The sequence below is a fragment of the Chlorocebus sabaeus genome, chromosome 18 (assembly GCF_047675955.1).
Source record: "Chlorocebus sabaeus isolate Y175 chromosome 18, mChlSab1.0.hap1, whole genome shotgun sequence".
Classification (NCBI taxonomy): domain Eukaryota; kingdom Metazoa; phylum Chordata; class Mammalia; order Primates; family Cercopithecidae; genus Chlorocebus; species Chlorocebus sabaeus.
The window spans coordinates 49988162-50014149 of record NC_132921.1 but is presented as its reverse complement, the minus strand read 5'-3'; the positions used below and the strand labels follow the sequence as shown (position 1 = coordinate 50014149).

The 25988-nt window shown below is 32.9% G+C and overlaps 1 protein-coding gene across 1 annotated transcript in view; it reads right to left on the bottom strand.

Annotated features, from left to right (window-relative positions):
- Positions 1-25988, bottom strand: part of CCDC178 (coiled-coil domain containing 178) — a 483946-nt gene that overhangs the window by 32693 nt on the left and 425265 nt on the right. Inside the window, exon 21 of the mRNA XM_073006503.1 lies at positions 13451-13585. Within this exon, the coding sequence (XP_072862604.1) occupies positions 13451-13585 (135 nt within the window). The remainder of the gene's footprint in view (positions 1-13450; positions 13586-25988) is intronic.

The following is a 25988-nucleotide window of genomic DNA, read 5'->3' as shown; positions in this document are numbered from 1 at the left end:
GGATGGACTGTTTTTTAAATGTCAATTAGGTCAAGTTGGTTAATAGTGTTTTTTAACTCTTCCATATTCTTACTGGTTTTCTGTCTTTGTGTTCTATTAACTCCTGAGAGAGGAGTGTTGATATCTCAAACTATAATTATGCATTATTTTGTTTCTACTTTAAGTTTTCTCAATATTTGCTTTATGTATTTTGAACTTTTATTAGATACATACATATTTAGGGTTGTTTATATGTGCTTGATGAATTCGTTCATTCTTTTTATGAAATGTCTCTCTCTATTCCTGATAATATTTCTAGTTGAGAAATTTACCTGATATTAATATAGATTCACCAACCATATTGAGCTTGGTGTTGCATCTTCCATCTTTAAAACTTTCAAGTTACCAGTCTTTTCTTTTGTAAAGTGTGTCACTCACAGACAATTTAAATTGAGTCTTGTATGTTATCTAATGCAGTAGTTCCCAACCTTTTTGACACAAGGGGCTGGTTTCCTGGAAGACAATTTTTCCACAGACAGAGCAGGGAATGGTTTGGGGATGAAACTGTTCCATTTCATATCATCAGGCATTAGATTCTCATAAGGAGCAGACAACCTAGATCCCTTGCGTGTGTAATAGGGTTCGTGCTCCTACGAGAATCTAATGCCGCCATTGATCTGACAGCAGGCGGAGCTGTGTGTAATGCTTGCTCCTGGCCGCTCACCTCCTGCTGTGCAGCCCGGTTCCTAATAGGCCATGGACTGGTACGCGTCTGCAACCTGGGGGGTTGAGGACCCTTGATCTAATGTAATATATGCTTTTTATTGGGGGGTTTTAATCAATTTGATAAAATTTTTGATGTGCTTGGATTTAGGTCTATTGTTATTTTTCCCATTTATTTTTCTATTTATTTTTTATTTCTGGTTTTCGTTTACTGCCTTTTTTTTTAAGGGTTAATCAAATACTTTCTAAGATTCCATATTAATCCTATCATTGGCTTCTTTTGGTGATATCTCTTAATTTTTAAAGGAGAGTTACCATATATACATCTTTCATTTAGTCTCCATGAGTCAGTATCATAATCATTTTATATTAAAGACTTGCACCACAAAATTCTATTTATTCTCCCATCTTTTATGTTATTACTCTAATTTATTTTGCATTTATATATGCTGTAAATCTTACACTATAATGCCGTATTTTTTGTATTGAAATTCAATTGTCTTTTTAATAAATGAAGGCAATAAATGGAGTCTTTCACATTTGTCAGTATATTTATCATATCTGTTCTTCTTCCTTCCTTTCTGTAGATACAGGATTTTTCTGGTCATTTCCTTGAAGCTGAAATACTTCTTTTAGCATTTACTATAGTTCAGGTCGACTGGTGAACAATTCTGTCCACTTTCATGTATCTAACATATCTTTGTTTTGCCTTTAATTTTGAAAGATATTTTTGCTGGGTAGAGAATTCTGGGCTGATTGTTTTTGTATTTGTTTTATTCTTTCAGCAGTTTGAGATATTATTTTATGTCTTCTATTCCCCATTGTTTCTGATAAGATGTTAGAGGTAATGTTTTATTTCTTTTCCTCTGGCTGTTTTTAAGATTATTTCTTTATCTTTGATTTTTAGGAGTTTACTATGATTTACCTTGGTATGTTTTTTTATGTGTATCTCTTTTTTGGGGGTTCTTTGAGTTAATTGGATCTATAATTCATGTTTTTCACCAAAATGGTCATATTATTTCTATACTTTTTATGGTTTCAGTGCACTCACCATTGGCAGATAATAAATCAAGTTACATTAATACTATACAAAACAATACCTAAAAAGTGCATGCTGATATTTTAGCACTTGGTTTGGTAACTGAGTGGTCAAGAATGATTTACTAAATATTTAGTACATTTCTGAAATATTAACCCTAAATTAGCCTGATATTTCTGTACTTGTTAAAGACCTTACTCTATCTCTTGTTTCACACTGTCTTCCTCCAACATAATCTAAACTCAGTTAACAAACACACAGGGAATTGCCATGGTATAGTGGTTAAGAGCAGGTACCTCACAGCCAAATTGCCTAGGTTTGTATCCTGAGAACGAGCATGGAGGACAAGGTTTGACACATAGTAATGGCCAGATAAATGCTGCACTAGATAAAAAGAAACAAAACAAGAATGTCTATTCCATATCCCAGGAATCTGTTTCCTAAGTCCCTCATACTTCTCTGCTTTAAGCTGCTTCCCTTTTCCCACCTCAGAATGTTTCCATTCTTCCCTTTATATTCAGTTGCTCATTCCTGTTTTAAGCACCACTCTTACAAAGGTATTTCCCTGAATTCAGACTTAAGTAATTCTTCCCACTTCCTGGCCAATTATAATGTTCACTGTCTGTACCTGGTAATATTTAGTCATGTCATTATTATTCCTTAATAGTTTTATATCTCCCTCTTCATTTCATCTCTGATGCTCCCTGTGTTGCATTTTTATGCTCTACTTATATAAAATTGTTAGTCATTTCTCCTGTACACAATACTGTTTTTGTTCTTATATATCTTTGCTCTCTGTTAATATAAATCCCTGACTACCTTTTGTTGATGTACCCTCACCTTGCAAGATATAGTTTATGAGTTCTCTCCTTCAGAGAACTGGCCTTCCTTTCTCAGGGTGAGCTAAGTGCTCTTCTTACTGCCCTCATTTGTACTTACACAATATATTGTGTCTACCTCCTCTATGAGATTCAAGCTCTTGAAAGACAGAGAGTATGTCTCCTACCTTTGAACCGCAAGTGTCCAGCAAAATGCCTTTCACATAGTGGGAATCCCTACAATATGCCTTGAAATTCATTGATATTTTTCAACTTAGCAGCAAACTGCTTAAAGGTGCAAAACATGATGTATACTGTATACATTATACTGGTAATCAATAAGTACAGAATAAATTTAGTGTTTCAGAACATGATAGTAATTTACGTTTCACCCGTATCAATCAAAGAGGCATTTGACCATAGGAGAATCATAAGATAATCACTCCTAAAGGTAGGTGTGTAGAACAAATTAGCTTATAAACTCAGCTTATAATTTTCTGACTCTAACTTTTGGCAAAAGGCACCTATTTATTAGCTATAGTCAGCTTTAGATGAGGGTGGAATGCTGATTTACATCTAAAGGAAGATATTTGATTAAATGTGGCTCATTAATTTGGATGTTTTAACTAAGTATTTGTTTTCTTTTTTGTTTATGTGTTTATGCATACATTAAAAGCTGAGGCAGGAATCATTAAAGAATTGAAGTCAACCAAGCGTTTATTTTATTACATTATATGACTAGAGGTGTTGTGTGCCTATATGTAGTTTCTTGAATTCTCAAGTTTGAAATGATGTCAGACATCCATGGAGTCACCAGTTCCTGAAGGGAAAATGATTGGGAAGTATGAATGTTTCCATGATTAATTAATTTTGGCAAAATGTTGAATTTTCAGAATTGTCTTAACACAGTACCAGGAGAAAAAAGAGAAGAAAGTGAGCTAAGATAGTCAGTTCTTTACTGTGTACAGGGCACATTGTATATACATCATCTCATCTGATTCTCACAATAACCCTTGGATAGGTGCTGTGTATACCTGCTTCACATCCCAGATGATACAAACCAAGTCAGCAACCAACTTGTCAACCCATCTACTCCAAAACTCAGACTCTAGCATTCAGAGCGGTTAAGTGTATATTTTCAGTTCAGAAAATATCCCACAGAGAGAGAGATTTTTTAAAAAAGTTTACCCTTTGAACTGTTTATTTACATAAGCATTAATGCAAAAAATATTGCTAGAATATATTTCAGCATCTTTCCTGTCCTTTCCATATGCCGCCTATTTTGTTTTTCTCATTAGAATAGAGCGGGACTAGATCTTTAACTTGTTTGTTCACTGTCTTTTTTCCACAACTGGAAGTAAGTTCCATGAGGTTAAGGATTTTTGTCTGTTTTGCTTGCTACTGTGTACCCAGCACCTCAGACAGTGACTGGCACATAGGTTTACAGTAATTATTTACCTAACAAATGAATTGTACAACAAAATAAAAATATATCAATATATGAGCAAAAATGAGCAAAATTTCTCTCTCACCAACCTGCTCAGCCACACAGATCACAAATCCTACTCCATTTCCAAAAATCCTGTGCCACTGAGTGTGCATCCTTCTAGACCTATTTCCTCAGATTTAAATATGGATAGTTATAGCTAATATATAAATACACAACTGAAATACAGACTACTGAAATATAGAATGCTATGCATTTATTTTTACCTAATGAAGATCATTTGCTTAAGATGTTATTCTGTATGTTTTTCTTCTTTTTACTATTTCTTTTACATAATTTCTTGGCTTCCCAAAGTTCCTCCTGATTCTTTTAAAGTCCTGTTTAGCCTGACGTATTTTAGATATATGTGTGTTTATTTATGTCTTCTTAAATTGATGGATATTTACATTGTCTTCAACAGATATTTACATTGCCTTCGATTTTTCACTATCACTAGTGCTATATTACTAATAACCTTAGAACATGCTTCTTGGTACACAAGCGGGAGTGTATCTCTAGTGTAAAATGTGACATTGTTCTATTAAGGAATATATGATTTTAAATTTTGAGGACAACATAGTTCTCAACAGAATATGAAAGTTTACTTTTCTTTACACTTTTATCACCACTAATTAATATCTTTAAAAAATGTGCCAGCATGATGGCTGAAAACAATTTTTTTACATTGTAATGTAAATAATTTTTACATTGTTAATTTTTTTGTGTACTTCTGATATTAAGCATTTTTTTCATATATCATTTGACAGTGCTGTCTGAAACTTGAAATATTTTCCTATTGGGTTATATTATTTCTTATTGATTTAAATAAATGCTTATTTTATATATAAAATATATATGATATATAATAAAATAGATTTTTAATTATATCTTTTTCCAGGAAAAAGTATTTATTTTTACGTAGTCAAGTTTATTCCCTTCAGTGTACCTTAAAACAATACAACATTTTATATTTTAAAAAATATTTTAAAAATGTTTATAATGTATATACATGTACAAAGTAGATATCCAAAATAATATATTCTGTATATTTTGGATATTTACTTTTATCTCAGATAGCTGGCAAGTGAATAGTCCACTCTCGGCGTATACAATTTGAAATCCTGCTTTCACTATATTCTAAAGTCTAAGTATTTGTGGGGCTTTTCCTGGATTCTTTGTTCCAGTGAGCAGCCTCATGCCTGCTGTCTGTTTTGTAAAAGAATTTTTATTGGAACACAGCTGCATCCATTTATATACTACTGTCTATGGCTGCTCTCCTGTTACAAGGCAGAGTTGAGTGGTTGCAACAGAGACTGTATGGCCTGGAAAACTAAAAATATTTATTATATGACCCTTTAAAAAATGTTTATCAACTATTCTGTTTTCCAGATCTTTCTATCCATTCTTGCATTAATGCTGTGCTATATTAATTTAATTAATGTAACTTTTTCATATATTTTGCCACTCAGTGGCATAAGTTCCCTCACCCCAATCTAACAACAATTTTTCCTTTTAAAAAATGTTAGAGCTATCCTAGTGGATTTTAATCTTCCAAATACATTTAGAATCACCTTCTTGAGCTTCATACACAAATTTTGTTTGGATTGTGAGTATGACTGTATTGAATGGATTTTTATTTATGGATTTTAAAAAATGTTGGATTTAAAATTTAATATCTAAATATATATATGTAATCTTCTCATCCATAAAAATGTGATATGTTTACTTTTATTTGGGTTATGTCTTTCTGGCATTGTTTAGTACCTTTCTCTAAAAAGATTGAGCTAAGTTTTGTTAATTATGGTTAGAAACTATAGCTTAGGTTGTCATTTTAAATAACTGTCTTATTAATTCTAAAGGTTTTTTTTTGCTGATTCTCAGTTTTGTCCATTTTCTGAGTAGTATCTCTACCTTCTTTATCAAATTACCAAGTACATTTTATGAAGTTAAATTTGTAAACTATTTTGTAACTTTTATTAGAATAAGTATATTGTTATTGTTAGCAAATGCCTCTCAGCCTTGATTAAAACTATGCTTTCTCCCTTAATCTGTGTTATCTTACATTACATTAACATATTTTCTAAAGTTGAATCTCTTTGCAATTGAATCACAACTCACAGGTTTTGACATGTGATGCTCTTTTTTTCTTTTATTTCTAAAAAGTTCAAGATGTGCTAATATTTCCTATCGTGATTGTGGATTTGTCTAGTTTTCTTTGAATTTTAACCAGATCTTACTTTATAAAGTTATGTTGTCATGTGCGTTACATTCATGATTGATATGTCTTAGACTATATCTTTTATTAATACAAAACATTCAAATTCGAGTTTTCTAATTCTTTTTTCTTGAATTTTCTCTCTCTTTTTAAAATTAGAATTCTTTATTCTTTTTTTTTCCCCAGGATCTTCATTCAGTTTCTATTTGCTTGAAGTGCATTTCTTCTAAATAACATGAATTTTGCTTTTATGACCAATCTACAAATCTGTAACTTTAAACTGTGCAATAAAACTATTTACAGTTATTAGGCTCACTAATGCATTTGGCCTTACTTTGTACATTTTTTTGCTCTTCCTGTACTCCTTGCATTTTGAATTATCTAATTTTTTGTGGTACTTTTTTTTCTCTAGTATTTCGAAAGTGACAAATTCCTTTTTTGTTTTGTTTTTACATTTTATTTGAATGGAATCATATAGAATGTTCTTTTTATATTAGGTTAATTTAATTGTGTTTGTAGTTTCATACATACTTAAAAAAATTTTTTTTGATTGATCCTTTATAATGGTACCTATTTATGGGGTACAATTTAACATTTCAATATATGCATACACTGTATAATCAGGATGGATACATATTCATCTCCTCATGCATTTATCATTTCTTTGTGACAACACTCAAAAACCCCTATTTTAGCTATTTTGAAATGTACATTATTGTTAACTATAATTACCCTATTGTGCAATAGTTCAGAACTTATTTCTCCTATCTAATTGTAACGTTGTACCTGTTGACCAATCTCTCCCCATCCTCCTCTCCTCTAGCCTCTCCCCACTCTCTGATAATCACTGTTCTACTCTCTACTTTCATGAGACAAATATTTAAGATTTCGCATGTGAATGAGATTATATTATTTCACTTTCTGTGTCTGACTTATTTTACTTAACATGATATCCTCCAGGCTCACTTATGTTGTCTCAAATGACATGATTTCATTCCTTTTTTATGGCTGAATGGTATTCTACTGTGTGGATATACTATATTCTCTTTATTCATTCACTTGTTGAAGGGCATTTGGGTTGATTTCAAGTATTGGCTATCGTGAATAGTGCTACAATGAACACGGGAATGGGAATGCAGATATCTCTTTGACATAGTGGTTTCATTTCCTTTGGATATATACCCAGTAGTGGGATTGCTAGATCATGTGGTAGTTACAGTTTTATTTTTTGAGGAACCTTCACACTGTTTCTCATAATGGTTGTACTAATTTACATTGGAAAAATCCAGTTTTAGATTTATGGTATATATTCTTAAATTATTGGCAGCTATAATTAAATACTTTTTCTATTACTATATAGAGTTAAGCAGTAATATTTAGCAGTTTAATGTTATTCCTCAAGCATAATATCTCTAAATGTATATATATTAAAAGTCCAAAATGCATGTTTTCTATAAATACTTTTGTGTTTCAAAAGATAACACGTAATCAGATTTCCTTTCACATCACACCGCTAAGTGATTTTAAATTTCTGTTGTGGTTTTATTTCTTTCTTTCATTTGCACAATTCTTTTCCAGAAATAGGAAACTATCGCTATATCTAGTTGTTTGTGTATGTGTATGTGTTAAATGATTAAACCTATGCTATGAGAATTTCCAGCAAAGTACCCAGTGGATGCTTTTGTTTATTAACTTACAGAACTGTAGGCACCTAGAGGTAGAAAGAACCTTTGGAGTGATCACATTTAATCTTACTAAACCAGTTCACAAACTCAACAAAATTTTTATACTTATGTTCCAAGAACTGCAGTTGGTGCCAGGGAGATGAAGATGAAGAAATAAGACATGCTTTCTGAGTTGAGAAGACTAACATACTAGTGGGTGAGAAGGCACAGACACACACACAGATATTTGCACAAAGAGGTCATGGGAACCTACTGGGGGGAGCACATCCCTGAGGAGGTGCCCTCTGGACTGACCCTCAGTCCATTTGCTTCTCCTCAATCACCGCAGTAACATCTTCCCTAATGCACCTGGCCTGTTTATCTAACCTCTGAATACCAGAAGTGCACACTTGGACAGAAATACTTGTTATAAAATTTATTCCTCTTGACCCTAAACCCACTTTCCAACCTCTCCCATGATTTGTTCCCAGTGTTGGCTTCTAGAGCTCAACAAACTATATATACTGACCCTCACTTGCAGTCCCTTCGATGTTTGTCCTTCCAAAGCCTGTGTCTTTTATGTTTAAACATCCCCAATTTTTTATATTTCTCCCACTCTTTAATCTTTCTTATATGGCTGCTCTTTAGTGTGTCAATAGGACCCTTAAATTATGCTTCCCAAACTTGTATAAATTACCACAGATATACTCAATGAAAGAAAAAGTGCAATTTATCTTACGAGACTTACCTCCTTCCAGACAAAAATGCCGCTGCTTCCTCAGTCTAAGACCACTTTATATGCAGTAGCTTTGGCACTCTCTCATTTAAATGATTTGCTAATGCTCAGTCTTTTTTCCAAATAACACGCCAAAAAGGTAATAAATATCACAGGATTAAGTAAAAATAAAAAAAAATGGGAGGAGAAAGGAAACGATAATAGTACTTCATAAGAGCTCTGACATGAAGTTAGAACCTTATATAAAATATGCCATACACTGTCAGAGTCAAGAAGTTGTCTCTGATTACTAGGGCTGGGACAAGTCTTTGGTTCCAAGTTTATAGTAGCTCACTTTGACTCATATCAGAACTGTGCTCAACTGAAATCCCTAAGTCTTTTTCATATAAAGGGCTTCAAAGTCAAATACACCAATTCTTTGCTCCAGTTATAGCTCATCTTACTGGTTTCTGCTTGATCACGTAATTCAAAAACTTATCTGGCCCACCTGGTTTTCTGCCAACTGTAGATCTGCCAATCACGCCTTTGTGTGGCCCTGTAAGGAATTGTTCCAAGGCCAAGGATAAAACAAAATTTCTTTTTTTCTGTTTAACTGATTTTTTAATTGCTTTTCCTCAATATTGGTTATGTACAATTTACTTTTCAAAACCTTCATCAAATGATTTTCGCATAGAATTGTTCACTAAAATCTTATGGCATCATTTTAATACTACCTTCAGAATATTAAACATTATTTAGACCCCCCTGACATTGGCACTTAAAGGAATGGAGATACTAAGCCACAGGAAAATGAAAACCAGTAGCATCTGGTCTATTACGCAATGTTTAGTCATGTTGGATCACGTTGTATACATTGATACCTGCAGACTCACTCCACAAATATATTAAGTCACTCTAGCATGTTTTCCTTTAAAAAAAATTGGATATAAGTGAAAACAAGACAGACATAGGGTATTATTAAGTCCCCTAGTGGCCTTGCTATGATACACCTTAAAATACAACCCAGGGAGAGTTGAAAGAATTTCTTTCACTGATGGTATAAAGGCCTGAGGAACTTAGAATCTTCCAGGAAGGAGGACGAGCAACATGTAGGAGGGGTTGGCTGCTGAAAATATAATTGTGGTTTGTGTGTATGTACAGGGTACAGCAGGAACTCAAGTAAGGTTGAATTTAATTCATCTTGCACAGAAAAGTGGGGGAAGGACTCAGAATCATTTTGTAGAGGAAGTTATTGAATTGGATCAGGTGTTTTTGTGTATTCATTTATATTTTATTTATTTATTTTTATTTTACTTTAAGTTCTGGGATACATGTGCAAAATGTTCAGATTTGTTACATAAGTATACATGTGCCATGGTGGTTTGCTGCACCTGTCAACCCATCATCTAGATTTTAAGCCCTGTGTGCAATAGGTATTTGTCCTAATGCTCTCCATCAAGGGGAGAGCACCCACCCCACTATAGGCCCTAGTTTGTGTTGTTCCCCTCTTTGTGTCCAGGTGTTCTCATTGTTCAACTCCCACTTACAAGTGAGAACACACGTGTTTGGTTTTCTGTTCTGATGTTAGTTTGCTGAGAATGATGGTTTCCAGCTTCATCCACGTCCCTGCAAAGGACATGATCTCATTCTATTTTATGGCTGCATAGTATTCCATGGTGTATATGTGCCACATTTTCTTTATCCAGTCTGTCACTGATGGGCATTTGGGCTGGTTCCAAGTCTTTGCTATTGTAAACAGTGCTGCAAGAAACATATGTGTACATGTGTCTTTATAGTAGAATGATTTATAATCCTTTGGGTATATACCCAATATTGGGATTGCTGGGTCAAATGGTATTTCCAGTTCTAGATCCTTGAGGAATTGCCACACTGTCATCCACAATGGCTGAACTAATTTACACTCCCATCAAAAATGTAAAAGCATTCCTATTTCTCCACAGCCTCACCAGCATCTATTGTTTCCTGACTTTTTAATAATCATCATTCTGATTGGCTTGAGATGGTATCTCATTGTGGTTTGGATTTGCATTTCTCTAACGATCAGTGATGATGAGCTTTTTTTATATGTTTGTTGGCCACATAAATGTCATCTTTTGAGAAGTGTCTGTTCATATCCTTTTCCCACATTTTCATCAGGTTGTTTTTTTCTTGTTAATTTGTTTAAGCTCCTTGTGGATTCTGGATATTAGACCTTTGTCTGATGGGTAGATCCCAAACATTTTTTCCATTGTGTAGGTTGCCTCTTCACTCCAATGTCAGTTTCTTTTGCTGTGCAGAAGCTCTTTAGTTTAATTAGATGCCATTTGCCAATTTTGGCTTTTTTTGCAATTGCTTTTGGTGTTTTAGTCACGAAGTCTTTGCCCATGCCTATGTCATGGATGGTATTGCCTAGGTTTTCTCTAAGAGGTTTTATGGCTTTGGGTTTTACATTTAAGTCTTCAATTCATCTTGAGCTAATTTTTGTATAAGGTGTAAGGAAGGGGTCCAGTTTCAGTTTTCTGTATATGGTTAGCCAGTTTTCCCAGCACCATTTATTAAATAGGGAATCATTTCCCCATTGCTTGTTTTTCTGAAGTTTGTCAAAGATCAGATGGTTGTAGATGTGTGGTGTTATTTCTGAGGTCTCTGCTCTGTTCCACTGGTTTATATATCTGTTTTGGTACCAGTACCATGCTGTTTTGGTTATTGTAGCCTTGTAGTATAGTTTGAAGTCAGGTAGCGTAATGCCTCCAGTTTTGTTCTTTTTGGTTAGGACTGTCTTGGCTCTACGGGCTATTCTTTGGTGCCATATGAAATTTAAAGAAGTTTTTTTTCTAATTCTGTGAAGAAAGTCAATGGTGGCTTGATGGTCAGTTGTTTTTAAACAGGCAAGATAAAAATGAGTATTGCAGAAACAGGGAAGAGTATAAGCACAAAAAAGGAAGAATGAGTTTCACAGCAAGTTTCTTAATTAGTTGGAATTTTGGAGTGGCTGAAACATACTAAAGAACTGAAGCAGAGAGAAGATGAAGCTGGGAAGATTAGCATGAGCTGGTCAGGAAGGTTGTTGTGTACCATGCTGAAGGTTGTTGCCTTGATTTTTCTTTCCCCAGAGGATTGCATATTTCTACTGTTTTGTGGCAAGATTTTGAAAATTGTATTCTCACATTTTTATTAAAAGCCAAAATTGAAATATTCTAAATGGAAGCCATCTCCAATAGATAAGAAAATAAGGTTCTAATTTATGCTGCTGCTGTGTCTGTGGATGCTGAATAGTTGAGTTTCCTTACCTATCCTATCCCATCCCTTCACTCCCACTGTTATGTAACAGCCATACACAGAAGTAATTTAAAATTAAGTTTGATAAACTGTATGTTGGTGAAATTCTCATAAAAATTAAAACAAGGATTATTGAAGGGTATGAATTAGAGAATCACTTTACTGATATTCAAATAATTTCTAATGACATTTTAAGTATTTGAAAATACATAATAATTCACAGTGAGAATTTATCATTTGTAGATTTTTAAGACCATTTGGACAAAAATATAGATTTTTCTAGGATACTAATTAGAACATGCAGATTACCTTTAAATATTTAAAAGAGATTCACAGGTTCTAGCCACCGTATAATGTGTTACATTTTAACAGACTTAAGGAAAACAAGACACTCCTGACTTCTAATATAATGCAATTGTAGTTTGTACTCAAGCTTGTACATAAATTTTGATTAAATCTACATGTGGTAAGCACTGCCTTTCAAAATCTTCCTTTTTCTTCAATTATTTTAAATTTTTTGTTATAACCCATTATCAATACATCCCATATATAAAGTGCACACATACACAATCCTCAGAAGAAAATACCAAAAAAAGGACAACAGCAGAAATGAAATTTGAAATAGCTTCATAGCTTTTCAAGTGCTTTGCAAAATCTTCTTTACTTGAGTTAAAAGCAATATGAAGTGCATGTATAATAAAATGTTTAGAAAAAGATTTGGTTTAGGGTTCAACATTCATTTCATATTACTGAAAAGTGTGATTTTATGTTTTTGTTTTTCATAGAACAGGCATTCTAGTTTTTGTTACTTAATAGAATAAGGTAGTATGTGTTTTTCTTTGGGAGGTCAGGTTTTATGCATGTAGTAACATTTAATGTGGTAAAACATTAATTTTTTAAAAGTTTGAGTAATATTTAAGAATTGTCTTCACATAGTTAATGTGGGTTTCTAAAATATATCATTCTTAAAATGAAACAATGTATCTGCCAAATATTTTTATTGAAACAAGGAGTAAAATCTCACATGCATCTAGAACCACAGCTACTTTCTAGTCTCAAGTTACTTATCTTTCAAATAAAGTCATCTCCAAATCTGCTTAGGATGAACCTCTTGCAAAATAGAAAAGGAAAGACAACAGTTAAACTAAGTAAACATAAGAGGGTTATTTTCACTGAAGTGGATTTTGCACAAAAGCAGCACACAGTATCTTGTGTCAACATCTTTTAAACAGCTGGATGACATCTGCAAAGCCTGAAGATTTGAAAAAAAATACTATTTATACCAAATGTATTAATAAAAATCTGTTCCGAGGTTTGTGAGAAATAAGTCCAATCTCCCTTTCCCCCCAAAGTATGCATGGTATATGTGCTAACTTACTGAATTCATCCTTCATGCAATTCCAGTTTATTAAAGAGGTTAAAAATTTATAAAACTCTGATGGGATATGGTTTTAATGCTTCATCACACTACCCATCATTTGCTTTTCAATCTAGATCAGAATGATCTTTCCTACTTCCCTGCAATCACCTACCTGCACAGCTAATATTTTCTGAATACTCTCCTGAGAGTCTGTCTGGAAGTTGGCCAGCCTCATCTGGCTGAAGAGGACCACCAGTTTGAAGTGCTCCTGCCACAGCCTGTGCATCCTTCTCTGCAGCTGACAGAGCTAAAGGCAAGAGGGAGGGGAGAAAACACAAGTTAGAGGAGGAGAGGAAATTAATGGCAGTGTTCAAGAAGAATGATGGAGAGAAATATAGAAAGCAGTCAATAGCCCATTCTGCACTGTACGGACCTGACAGGAATTTCACAGTCTCTTGATTTTTCAGCCCACTCATGTGCATTCATCAGAAACCAGTCACATCTGGCCGCCAGGATGGGGGGTTAATTTTCTCTAAATGCCTCAGCAGTTTTGTTCTAGCTGAGGCAAACTCTGTGACTGCAAAGCTGATGAGTAAAATATTTCTACTTCACCCAGTTTAACTCAAAACCGATAGCCTCGGGACATATTGAACCTTTCTTGAAAAAAATCATCTTTTGAAGCCGTTTTGAATGGCACATCAGGTCAAGCCAAAGTTTAAAAATGCAACTTTAAGACTTTGATGGACACCATCACAGCTTTTTTTCTCATAAAGCTTACCATTGCTTGGCAATGTGTGCTTTAGAGCATGACAAAACTAAAGAGAATTAACTTAGCCATCAACTGCTGAGGGAGAACAATAACAAGGAAGAAATTTCCAGCTAGAACTCCCTATTAATCTACCTCCCTCTGACCATGTGACATGGAAACATCTCACTGCACTAAAGCATAGAGGACGCAGTGTTAAGAAGTGACATGTTTAATACAGGATCTGTACAGAAAAAGAAAGAATTCGCCTATGACATATGATAGATCATTTGGAAATTTAATATAAAAACCAACAGAAAACAGTGGATGTTTTATCAAAACAATGTACATTTGCTCTTCAACAGTTACCATAGGCACGCCATACAGAATTATTATAAGGCATTTTCAAAGGGATAAACATAAAATTAACAGTAAAACAATTTTTTAAAAATCCCAAACATTTATAATGAGTGCTTATCTTATATATTTATAATGAATGCATATATCATATGTTTATACAATATAATATATTCTGTCACTGAAAACTCTTGGTTTTGGGGATATGGATGATTGCTGATATCAGTTCCTTTTTAGCATATTTTGCAGAATGAAAAAACAAAATTTACATCCAAACATGTAATATCAAACATAATTTTTATATTAAATACTTCCTCATACCAGAATAAAAACATGTTAAAAATGTGGCTATTTGGTGGGTTATATATACAGGATCCTCTGTAAAACATCAATAAGGAGTTTGTAAAATTTGGGAACTCTTTTGTATATATGTTTCAATAAAAGAATTCACTTAACTAAATACTTGGTGTTGCATGTAAATTGTTTAACATCATTATCCTCATTATGCATTGTTATAAACAACACATACGCATTTATGTTTGGTTCCCAGGAAAATAAAGCCTCTATTTTTGGTTAGTTGATTAGGAAGAAGAAAAGACTTTGAAAACTATAGATATTTCAGCTTACTAAATGCTGAATTACATTGTCCAGAACCAGTTTATGCACATTTCAGATAATTTGGGCTATTAAATTAAAACTTAGTATTATTATTTGAAGAGAAATTTCGTCAAACTTAAAAAAAAATGTTTTCTTTAGCATAAGCCAAGCCCGACAGTCAACGGGGGGAGGTATGCTGTATCTTGATATACTCATTAAGGCATTTGAAAAGTTTAGTTCATTGTGTACGTTCACAACTACATAAAGAGTCATATTAAGACTTTAATTATTGTTCAGGGACAGGGGAAGGGTCTGGGTATTGAGGGTTCAGGAATGGTCCATAGGAGTTAGCACTGGCCCTGTATTACCTAATGTATGCATTAATGATTTAAATAATATTAATTAAATTTGCTTTAACAATAAGATGCAGAGCGTATGTATATTTAAATTAGAAATTACTTCAATTGCAAACAGTGGGCAAGGCTAGAGAAGCTGACATTTAATGTCAAGTAAACATTAATAACAGAAGAAAAGAACCATGACAAATATTCCTGAAAATAATTTCATAGCATATATATGTTTGAAATTTGTGTGATTTTTATACTGGTCTTCATTATTAAAATATGACCTTGCAACTTACAGATTTTTTTAAAGGGCAAAAATGGAAATGAATGTGAAGGAAATTTTACCTGCTTAAAAACTAAAATTATCAATCATTTTTACTAACAGGCTAGCTCATTTCTGAAATTACATGTGGAAATATATTTTGAAACACATATTGCAGTATAGTTCTTTATACACTACCTAAATATATTGTTTGCTGAGGTAAACATCCTGAATGAAGGGGCCATAATCTAATAGATAAATGCAATTTGCTAAATGAAGCTTAACTATAAATTGTCTGTTGTGGGTGGAGGCTCTGAAGAGATTAGATTTTTGCTATTTTCTTAACAAAGACAAATAATCTGTCAACTTTCTCAATTCTTTTCAATGTGACTTATTTAAACAACACAGTTCATAGGTTGATTGTGGGCCTGCTGAGATAGCTTCTTTGATTAACCCCAGTGTGCAGCTGAGAAATCTATATTTTAAAGAGGTTAACTTGCTTTAGGTTATTTACTTCTGTCTAACTTCAAGTTTAAGTTATTAACCATGATGCCATATCAGTTAAAGTTCAATGGTTTTTCTCTTTCTCTCTCTGATATTTTAGCAGTCACTTCCAGATTAAGGATAGTCATAAAGACTGCTAGAAACACCCAAGGGTTCCGTAAACCTTTGCCACAGAGATTCCTAGAAAATAGGCTGTGATGCAAAATGAACATTTCTGTATGCTCATTAGATATTAGTAAGAAGTGCATGATAAAACCTTATCACATAGAGTAGGTTTTCAAATTATTGTCTACCTCAGACCTTACCTTACTAGTTCATTGTAATTTGGAATTTTTAAGACAACAACAAATGGAAGCCTACCTTGTACAAAAATTGGACAATAGACTATCAAGACAAGAAAAGTTCACAGCAATAAGCCAGAAATAAACGATTTTGAAAGAATGGCTGTAGGATGAACTCTTAGCCTTACTGAGTGGAATCAGATATCTCAGTGAAAAGTCACCTACAGCAAAATACCACTTTAATTTTCTCTAGTATTTTTCTTATTTCAAGGCTGTAGTTTTTTGGAGTCAGCTTAGCCCTCAGAATACCTTATTTCCCCCAAGAGGTCATAGGATACTTGGAACTACACCTATGAACAAAGATTTGTTTGTCAAAGAAAATAATAAATTAATACTATTAGAGTAGCCACACATACGACAAAAAGCAAGTAAGGGAAAGATGAGCTGTAGAGGAATTCCTTAACAACAAGGTAAATTTTACAAGTGGGAGCTCTTCAGCATACGTAAACAAAGCAAACTGAATAGTAATGTTTTCTACAGCCACAAGTCAAATGAGGAGAAGCAGCTGTATGCAGTGTCTATTTTTATTCCGTTGTCTGTATTCTAGCTTGAGGTAGCCATAAAGGCCTTGAATTTATCCATATTCACATGTTAACTGAAGCCTCTTAAACAGAAAAGTTTTTAAGGATCAACTAAGAATGAGTAATATCTCAAAAAAGAGGCTTTTTTTTGGGGGGGGGGGGGCGGAAATCAATAGCTAAATAGGCCTATGGAAAAACAAGAACCAGGAAAAGGAAGAATTAAAGACAATCTTAAAGAGAGGAGAACCAGCATTCAATAAAATAACATATGCACACAAACACATTTACACACGAAAGACAATAAGCCTATTCAAAAGAATATTTAAGGAAAAAACAACTAAGATGCTGCCAAGAATGATTGATTATATCAAATAGCTATGACAACAATTATTTTAGGAAAGTGATTATGATAAAACCCCATTTTAAGATGTCAGCAGACAGTGATCGCTCAATAAATGTTTATTAAAATGGACTCCAATTGAGCTGATAAAAGTTTACCTGATAAAGGGTATAAACCAAAAACTTCCATCAAACATTTTACTAAATAAACGTCAGAAATCTTCCTGTGGATGTCGGGCAAAATAAAATAAGGATAACAGAAATCAATACCTCTTTTTAAAACTTTATTGCTGATTCTTGTCAATACAATAAAAAAATAGAAGGACAAAAGATAGCTATAAGAGTTAGAAAAAATGCCGGGCACAGTGGCTCAGGCCTGCAATCCCAGCACTTTGGGAGGCCGAGGTGGGTGGATCAACTGAGATCAGGAGTTCGAGACCAGCCTGACTAACATGGTGAAACCCTGTCTTTACTAAAAATACAAAAATTAGCCGGGCGCAGTGGCGGTCGTCTACAGGCCCAGCTACTCAGGAGGCTGAGGCAGGAGAATCGCTTGAACCAGGGAGGTGGAAGTTGCAGTGAGCCGAGATAGCGCCATTGCACTCCAGCCTGGGAGACAGAGCAAGACTCCGTCTAAAAAAAAAAAAAAGGAGGTGATGAGGGTTTAGGAACTTTCTGCCTATAATATCTGCACTGAAAAATTAATAACTTTTTTTTTTTTTTTTTTTTTTGAGACAGAGTCTTGCTCTGTCGCCCAGGCTGGAGTGCAATGGTGGGATCTCAGTTCACTGCAACAGTGCCTCCTGGGTTCAAGAGATTCTGCTGTCTCAGCCTCCCAAGTAACTGGGATTACAGGTGACCTCCCACCACGCCGGGCTAATTTTTGTGTTTTTAGTAGAGACAGGGTTTCGTCATGTTGGGCAGGCTGGCTTTGAGCTCCTAACCACAGGCATGACTCACCGCACCCGACCCATTTTTATAAATCAATATGACCAATTTTGAATTATAATAGAAAAATCGTATTTATTACCATAAAATAAAATGAAAGGTACTTAGGTTGATATCTATTTAAAAATGGGCAAGATTTTATAGAGAAAGTTACAAAACATTTTGAAGAATAAGGACTGAATAAATCTAGAGATACAGTGTGGTCATATATGAGAAAAGAGTGTCATGGACAAATCAGTTTTCCACAGAGTAGTCTATAATCTCATCAGGTTTTATGAAAGTTGATCTAAAATTCACATGGAAGAACAAAGGACTGAGAATATTTAATGAGACAACTGTGAAACAGGAGAACAAGCCTGAAAAATTTGACATGTGATATATACAATTTATCTTAAAGCTGTGGGAATTAAGAGTAATATTCAGATCATCCAAAGAGAGCATTTGATCAGCAAAGAGAGCTGAGTAACAGACACATGCATATAAAATGTAACACATGATAGAGATATCACTACAAATCAGCGCGGAAAGGATGGCTAATAATTGGCTATCTCCATGCAAAATAAAATAAAATGAGATCTTTAACTCACAACATACAGAAAATAAAAGCAAACTAGATTGAAATGAGGAAAGTTAACCTTTAACAATTTTTTAAAAAGCACGACACAACTTTATGCCTTTAAGGAAAGGAAGAATTTTTAAATAAAAATTAAAATGATAACTTCTAATGGAAAAAAATTGACAATCAAACCACATTTAATTTTTTTAAGTTAAAGTTAAACAGAGTAACCATATAAGCTGCAGGTTTAGAGAAGATTTTAATAACACAGCAGACAAGGATTAATTTCTTTAACATATAAAAAACCCTTATAAGTCAATAATAAAAATAGAAACAGTATACCAGAAAAAAATGGGCAAATTATACACATCGGCAATTAACATAAAAGAAAAGCCATTTGGCCTGAAAACATTTGAAAAGGTATTCAACTTTAATAGTAGCATATGAATAAATAAAATTCAAACTCATCCGATTGTCAAATACTAACATAAATCTGTCAATATCAAATTTTGGTAAAGATGTGAAAAAAATTAAACTCATGCGCTGTTCAAATTTATGTATAATTTGTTACAAAAACTTTGGAGAACAATTTATTATTTCGTATTGAAAATGAAGTTGTACTTTCCTTTTGATCCAGAAATTATACTTTAAGCTACATACTCTAGACCAGCAATTCTCAGCATGTGGTTCCCAGACCATCAGGATCAGTATCACCTCAGAATGTTAGGAATACAGTCATTCAGACTCCCTGAATCAGAAACCTTGGGACCAGCAATCAGTGTTTTATCAAGATCTCTAGGTGATTCTAATGTATGCTAAAGTTTGAGATATATCTCTCTCAAAAAAAATGTCATATGTACTCAGGGAAAAACATGAAATACTTTCCATTTACAGCATTACTTGCTATAGTAAAAATCTGGAAACAATCTAATAGTCTTTGAAGTAATAAAAAATAAATTATGGTATGTTTATACCCTAAACCACAGCATTTAAAATAAACTCACTGGCCATATATGGTGGCTCATGTCTGTAATCCCAGCACTTTGTGAGGCCAAGGCAAAGAGGATCACTTGAGCTCAAGAATTCAAAACCATCTTAAGCAACATAGACCCTGTCTCTAATAAAATAAAATAAAATAAAATAAAATAAAATAAAATAAAATAAAATAAAATAAACATGTTAACATTGCAGGTGGTTTGGATGTTAGAGAAACAAAAAAATCTTACAAATAATACTTTAAAAAAAATTTTATTACTATGTAAAAATGGCATTAAAAAATTGGAATGGTAAACACAAAAGGTTAATTAACCATGAGTAAGGAGGGGAATAATAATAGGAAAAGGCCGACTGAGGATTTTGAATGCATCTCTACTGGTTTAAACATGCAAAACAAAATGTCAGGATTTACAAATCTGGTAAAGTTACACAGAAATTTATTAGAAACTTGTTTACTTATTTATAGTTTATATATAACTCTGTAACTTACTGCATGCTTAGTTGTTTCATTAAAGAACAAAACCTATGTTAATGTAACATCTCTGCAAGAAAGGCATCCTCCATATTTTGTGGCTTAGAATGATTTACTTTCAGAGAATTTATTATAATTTGTTTGTTAAGAGTAGCCTATTATATTTGGCCATCTGCCAAAATACAAAAATAGCTTTTTGTACAATATTTGTGTTATATACCCACTAAATATGATCTTACCTATAATAAACAAAATATCCAAAATACTAAGTTTATATCATTAAGGAAAAAATTACTACTTTTAGCTGCCTCATAAAATTATTGGTATTTTCCTTCATCCCACTCATACAATTAACACAGTTGTTGGTTAGTGACTTCATAACTTATTTCATATGAAATTAAAGATGGCCATATGTAAAATATTTTCATGAGAATTTGAATTTGCTAGTTTCAAAAGTTAACCACAGAGCTCAGATGGTAAAAATATATTAACCTTAATAAACAGATATTTTTGTCAGCTTATACACGTATCATGCTAATGTGTTAAAATAATGACTAGTATGTTTTTTCCTTAAAAAATTCCTTAAATTGTGCCTGTGTCTTACAGAACATAAATATCATTGAAAACACACTTTAGATAAAATTAAATCATTTTTAGAGACATATGGTACCAAAAATTAACTCCCCAAAGCACATCATTTAACTGGCTTTTGCAATTTAAGAACCCTGGAAAAAAAGAAAGGGAACGTTTCAAGGAAATGAGAAGTGTCCTTATAATGAATTTCTCCTTATAAGAATCAGACATAACAACGGTCTTTTTAATTAAAATACAAATACCATATGTACAGTTATCTGAAAATGAACTATAAATTGTTTTGCCAGGAAACACAGACCAGTCAATACCAAAAACAAAAAGTCCTTTAGAATACAAAGATGATAGTAACTGGCAGGGTAGACAGTGCATGAACAGCACTCAAAGTTCTTTATCTATGAATGATGATTTGTTCATTCTGGATTTGTGAAAACAAACAACTGCTGGATTCAAATCTGTGAAAGAGATTTTCAAAAATACCTCATTTATACTTTTTTGGATGAAAAATATCTTTATAAAAACTGGAATTTATAAAGATCCAGTTTCAACTGGTAGTTGAAAAGAACATAGAATTTTCCCACATGCAACATGAAAACCCATTAGATACAGAATCCAAACAGAAAATTAACAGAATCACTGCAATAAACAACCTTTATCAATACAACGTGTAGGACAAATATGAAAAGTGTGGAACAATTCCAAATTTTTGAAGTAAAAATTACCTCCCTGGATAAATTAGCAGGGCGCACAGAATTTTTAGGGCAGTGAAAATATTTTGTATGATACCACAATGGCAGATACATGCCATTACACATTTGTCCAAACCTGTAGAATATACAACACCAAGAGTGAACCCTCAAGTACGAACTTGGAGTGATGATGATGTGTCAATATAGGTTCACGAGTTGTAACAAACGTCCTTCCTGGAGTGGGTTGTTGTTAATGGAGGAGGCTATGCATGTGTGTGGAAAGGGGGTATACGGAAACTCCCTGTACCTTCCACTCCATTTTGCTGTAAACCCCAAAACTTCTCTAAAAAATAAGATCTTAAAAAAAAAAAAACAAAATCACTTCTCAGTACACTGGAGTGGGAATTGGGAGTGGTTACCTGGTGGTGACAATATGTGACAATTGTTAGAGGTTACAGTATTTCTGAAAGATGCACGTGTATGCATGGATTAACTCATCAGAGGTACCTGAAAATTTGAGAGTTCATCTGATATGATTGGCAGAGAGTTTGGAAGTTTCTTAGGTAAGAAGCCTGCAATCTAAGAATAGAAATATTGTGAATAATACTTTGGGAGAAGATGAAGGCATTTCAGAAGTCCGTATTTCCTATCTACAAACACAGTCAAACAAATAGGCCAACTGTAGAAGCAGCTCTAAGATTTATTCACATTTGACAAAGAAGAGAAAAAAATGCTGTATCCTGTAGATTTGCATTTGCACCTTAGGTAATCTAATTAAAATCATATTTAAAGCTTTGACAAAATATGATAAAGGCCATCTGGAAAAAAATAATGAGCTTTTCCTATAGGAATTTATTTTAGATAGAAGGAAGGTAGATAGATAATAGCACAAATACATTCATTCATTTGCACTAGAATATTCAAATAATGATTACAATTTCAAGCTGCTTGTTATAAGTTTTCACATACTGAAAGCATACTGTGTTTCTCAATTTCTGACAGATAAAACTGATAAGTGAAGGTATGTGCATGCAATTTTAATTCAACAGTGATGTGAAGTGCAGCTCACAAGGCAAACAGTGTAAGCCTTATCAGTTCTGTTTATTGTAATAACCCAAACAATAGCAATTATAAACTACTCCACAGATTTTTGGCAAGGCAGGAATGACAGACATAAAAAATCCAGTTAATACTGAGCTATTTATAGTACTCAGTTACCAAGCTATACATGTACATACAATATACAAATATCAAAAGTAATGCGATATTTATTACCAAATCCATTCCATAGACTAGTGTTAAAGATCACATAGCTCATTTCTAGAAATATCTTTTATCAACTGCTTAGATGTACTTAAGAAAAATGAGACCCACGTGCACTCCCAATTTTGGAGCTGGCATTTAAGAAATTTAAAGAAGAATTTTTTAATTACTCTAATTATATAAAAATAATATATTTCGTAATTCTGCATTTGGATCTCTGCTAATACATAAAACCTTGGTATGACAGAGAAAGCTGGTCCATACAGACACTACTACTTTTTGTATTGAATAGTTAAAAGTCAAGTCTATCCTTTTATATGAATATGCAAATACGTTTCTTTGTATACTTTATAATTATAATACACACTATTACATATAACAGATAATAATTCATCTTTTTAAATATTTAATAGTAACAATCTGCAAAACGTAAAACCTTAGTTTGATAATTTGGTTCTGAAATAAAATTACTACATTCTGATAGATATTTGATAAAAATGTGTAAAGACAATAGTTTATATATTTTGCTTAAGTTGCTAAAATTCACACTCAAATCCCATGAAAAATTCAATAAGAAATAAATGAATGAAAGTATATGCTTAATTCTAAAATTATTGCTCCCTGTGATTGAAAAAATTGTTAAACCAAGAATAAAACAAAATTATATAATAAAATTACCCTCACAATAAAAATTTAACTTTTCTCAAATGAATAATTGTTTAAAAATGGTTTAAAATAGAATTACATGACAGCTAAATATGAAATATTATGCTGTCAAACATAGAGATGAACATATTTTTGAAGCATACACTTCCTTGCCTGCTTGTCAGTCTTTTGCCCAAAAGTAATTAAGTCCCTTGATTTTAAAATGTGGCCAAATAAATGGTCTACGCTGGCTCTTTTAGTTTTCATTTATGAGCTGTGGTTGAGCAATTTTCTCTGATGATTATCCAGAGTATATCTTTATAGTCTTCTGAGAACCACTTATTTTAATGCAAAAAATCAAGAAAATGTTTTAAAAATTAATTTACCTAAAATTAATTCACAATAAAAACATTATTCAAAAAAGATTAATGATAGAGCTCATTGGCTTATTTCAAAATTTCAAGAAGAAATATAGTATATGTCTATTTTTAAAACATCAAATTTCATTATAAATACCCCCAACATTTTTATTTCTTTTACACACAAATAAACATAAATGCTTATGAAATTATTTGTTTTAAACAATTATAAAAAATTCAACAGCAAATGTAAATGTAAATAAAATAAGCCACACAATCATGCAATGCAGGACAGCCTAACTGAAGAAACTAGTCTACAGCGATAAGAATCATGGGTCAGCACTATGGGAGGCTGAGGTGGGCGGATCACGAGGTCAGGAGATCGAGACCATCCTGGCTAACATGGTGAAACCCCGTCTCTACCAAAAATACAAAAAATTAGCCGGGCGTGGTGGTGGGCGCCTGTAGTCCCAGCTACTGGGGAGGCTGAGGCAGGAGAATGGCGTGAACCCAGGAGGTGGAGGTTGCAGTGAGCCAAGATCTCGCCACTGCACTCCAGCCTGGGGGACAGAGTAAGACTGTCTCAAAAAAAAAAAAAAAAAAAAAAAAATTCATGGGTCAGAAAGTATAAGCTTCATTTAGAATGCAAAACTCTTATGATCCTATTATTGTCTTAGCTTCTTGTTAGTGATCTAGAATTGTTCTGGCACTAGAAGGATGGCAATAAGAAGAAGAAAATCTGAAAAGTAGTGCAAATTGTCACAGATGCCCAAAATTTATAAACTGATTTGCTGGCTTGCACTGGTATATATAATTAAATCCAGGTTATGACAAATATTATCAAATATATTTATAATAAAATAATGCTTTTCATATATTAGTAACTAATACCATTCTTTCAGAAAACATTGTGAACTAAATTCAAGATACTCAAAGAATCTAAAAAGAATAAAAGCAGCAATGATTAATATAAATGAAATAATATTGACTCATATTAAGGAAACTACAGATGTTCTACCACATTCTGGAAATTTATGATGCTAGTAGTAGAAAGAAGGATCATTGGATATTTGAAAATCTGAGCAGGTCTAGGTACTACTGGGCTATGTGACTTAGTGTCATTTGAACCTTAATTGTCTCATGTAAGGAACAAGTATAGTTCTACTAAACTAGATTCAATATAAAGTACTTATTCTTAATATAGGGAGGTATTTTTGCTTTTGCACTGTTTCTAACAACAGAGATATAACATTTTAGATAGGGTTTTGAGTTTTTTGGCCTAATTTATTCCATGTATTTTGAGAATAGGCAAAATGTAATGAAAAATTATGAAAAAGACTAAGATTTCACTAGACACTCTGAAGAGTGCTTTAATTTTAAAACAAGATCAATTCTTTACACAAATATTTTTATTGCATCGATGGGGTTAGAACACATAAGAAATTCCCACAGGAGAATCTGCAGAACCATCAGTGAAACTTGAGTACCGAGTAGTCACCAATTCCAGGTAAGTGAATGATCTCTGCATTTATACTGTCTAAGCCTAGAGTAGAACTGAGGACTTCTAAGTTTTTGTTTTCCCCTTGGCTTGAAGGAGAAGCTAGTGCAAATTCTTTCTGGAAGAAAGCAATCTTAAACTGGGACACCAGTTTCACAGAGATGAAGATCTATTAACTTCTAGTCAACTAAAATATTAATACATAGTAGAAACAATGAGATTTGCAGGAACAAACAAAAACTACCAGGAAGAGTGTTATTTCAGAACAAGGATAATAAAGAGATATTTTAGATAAACTGAAACAGAGTTCATTTCTATTGAACCTTCTAGAAAGGATGTAATTCAGAAAAAAGGAAAATGATTCCACAGAGAGGCTCTGAGTTGCAAGAAGGAATGGTGAATAAGAACAAAACAGGTAAATACGTAAAGTCAAATAAACATTCCCTGTATAAAATATTAATAGCAATGCTAATAAAATTATAACTAATTAAAGAGTATAAAAGAATCATGGAAACTAAAATGTTTTATAATAATATTATGTATGTCTGAAGTTCAGAAGTCTGAATTAAAATTCTCTAACTCAGTATATTGCATGATAGTTAAAATATGTGCTGTAATAAATAAAACATTAAGTATATTTTAAATTAAATATGCATGGTCTATTTAAAGTACAATAAAAATAA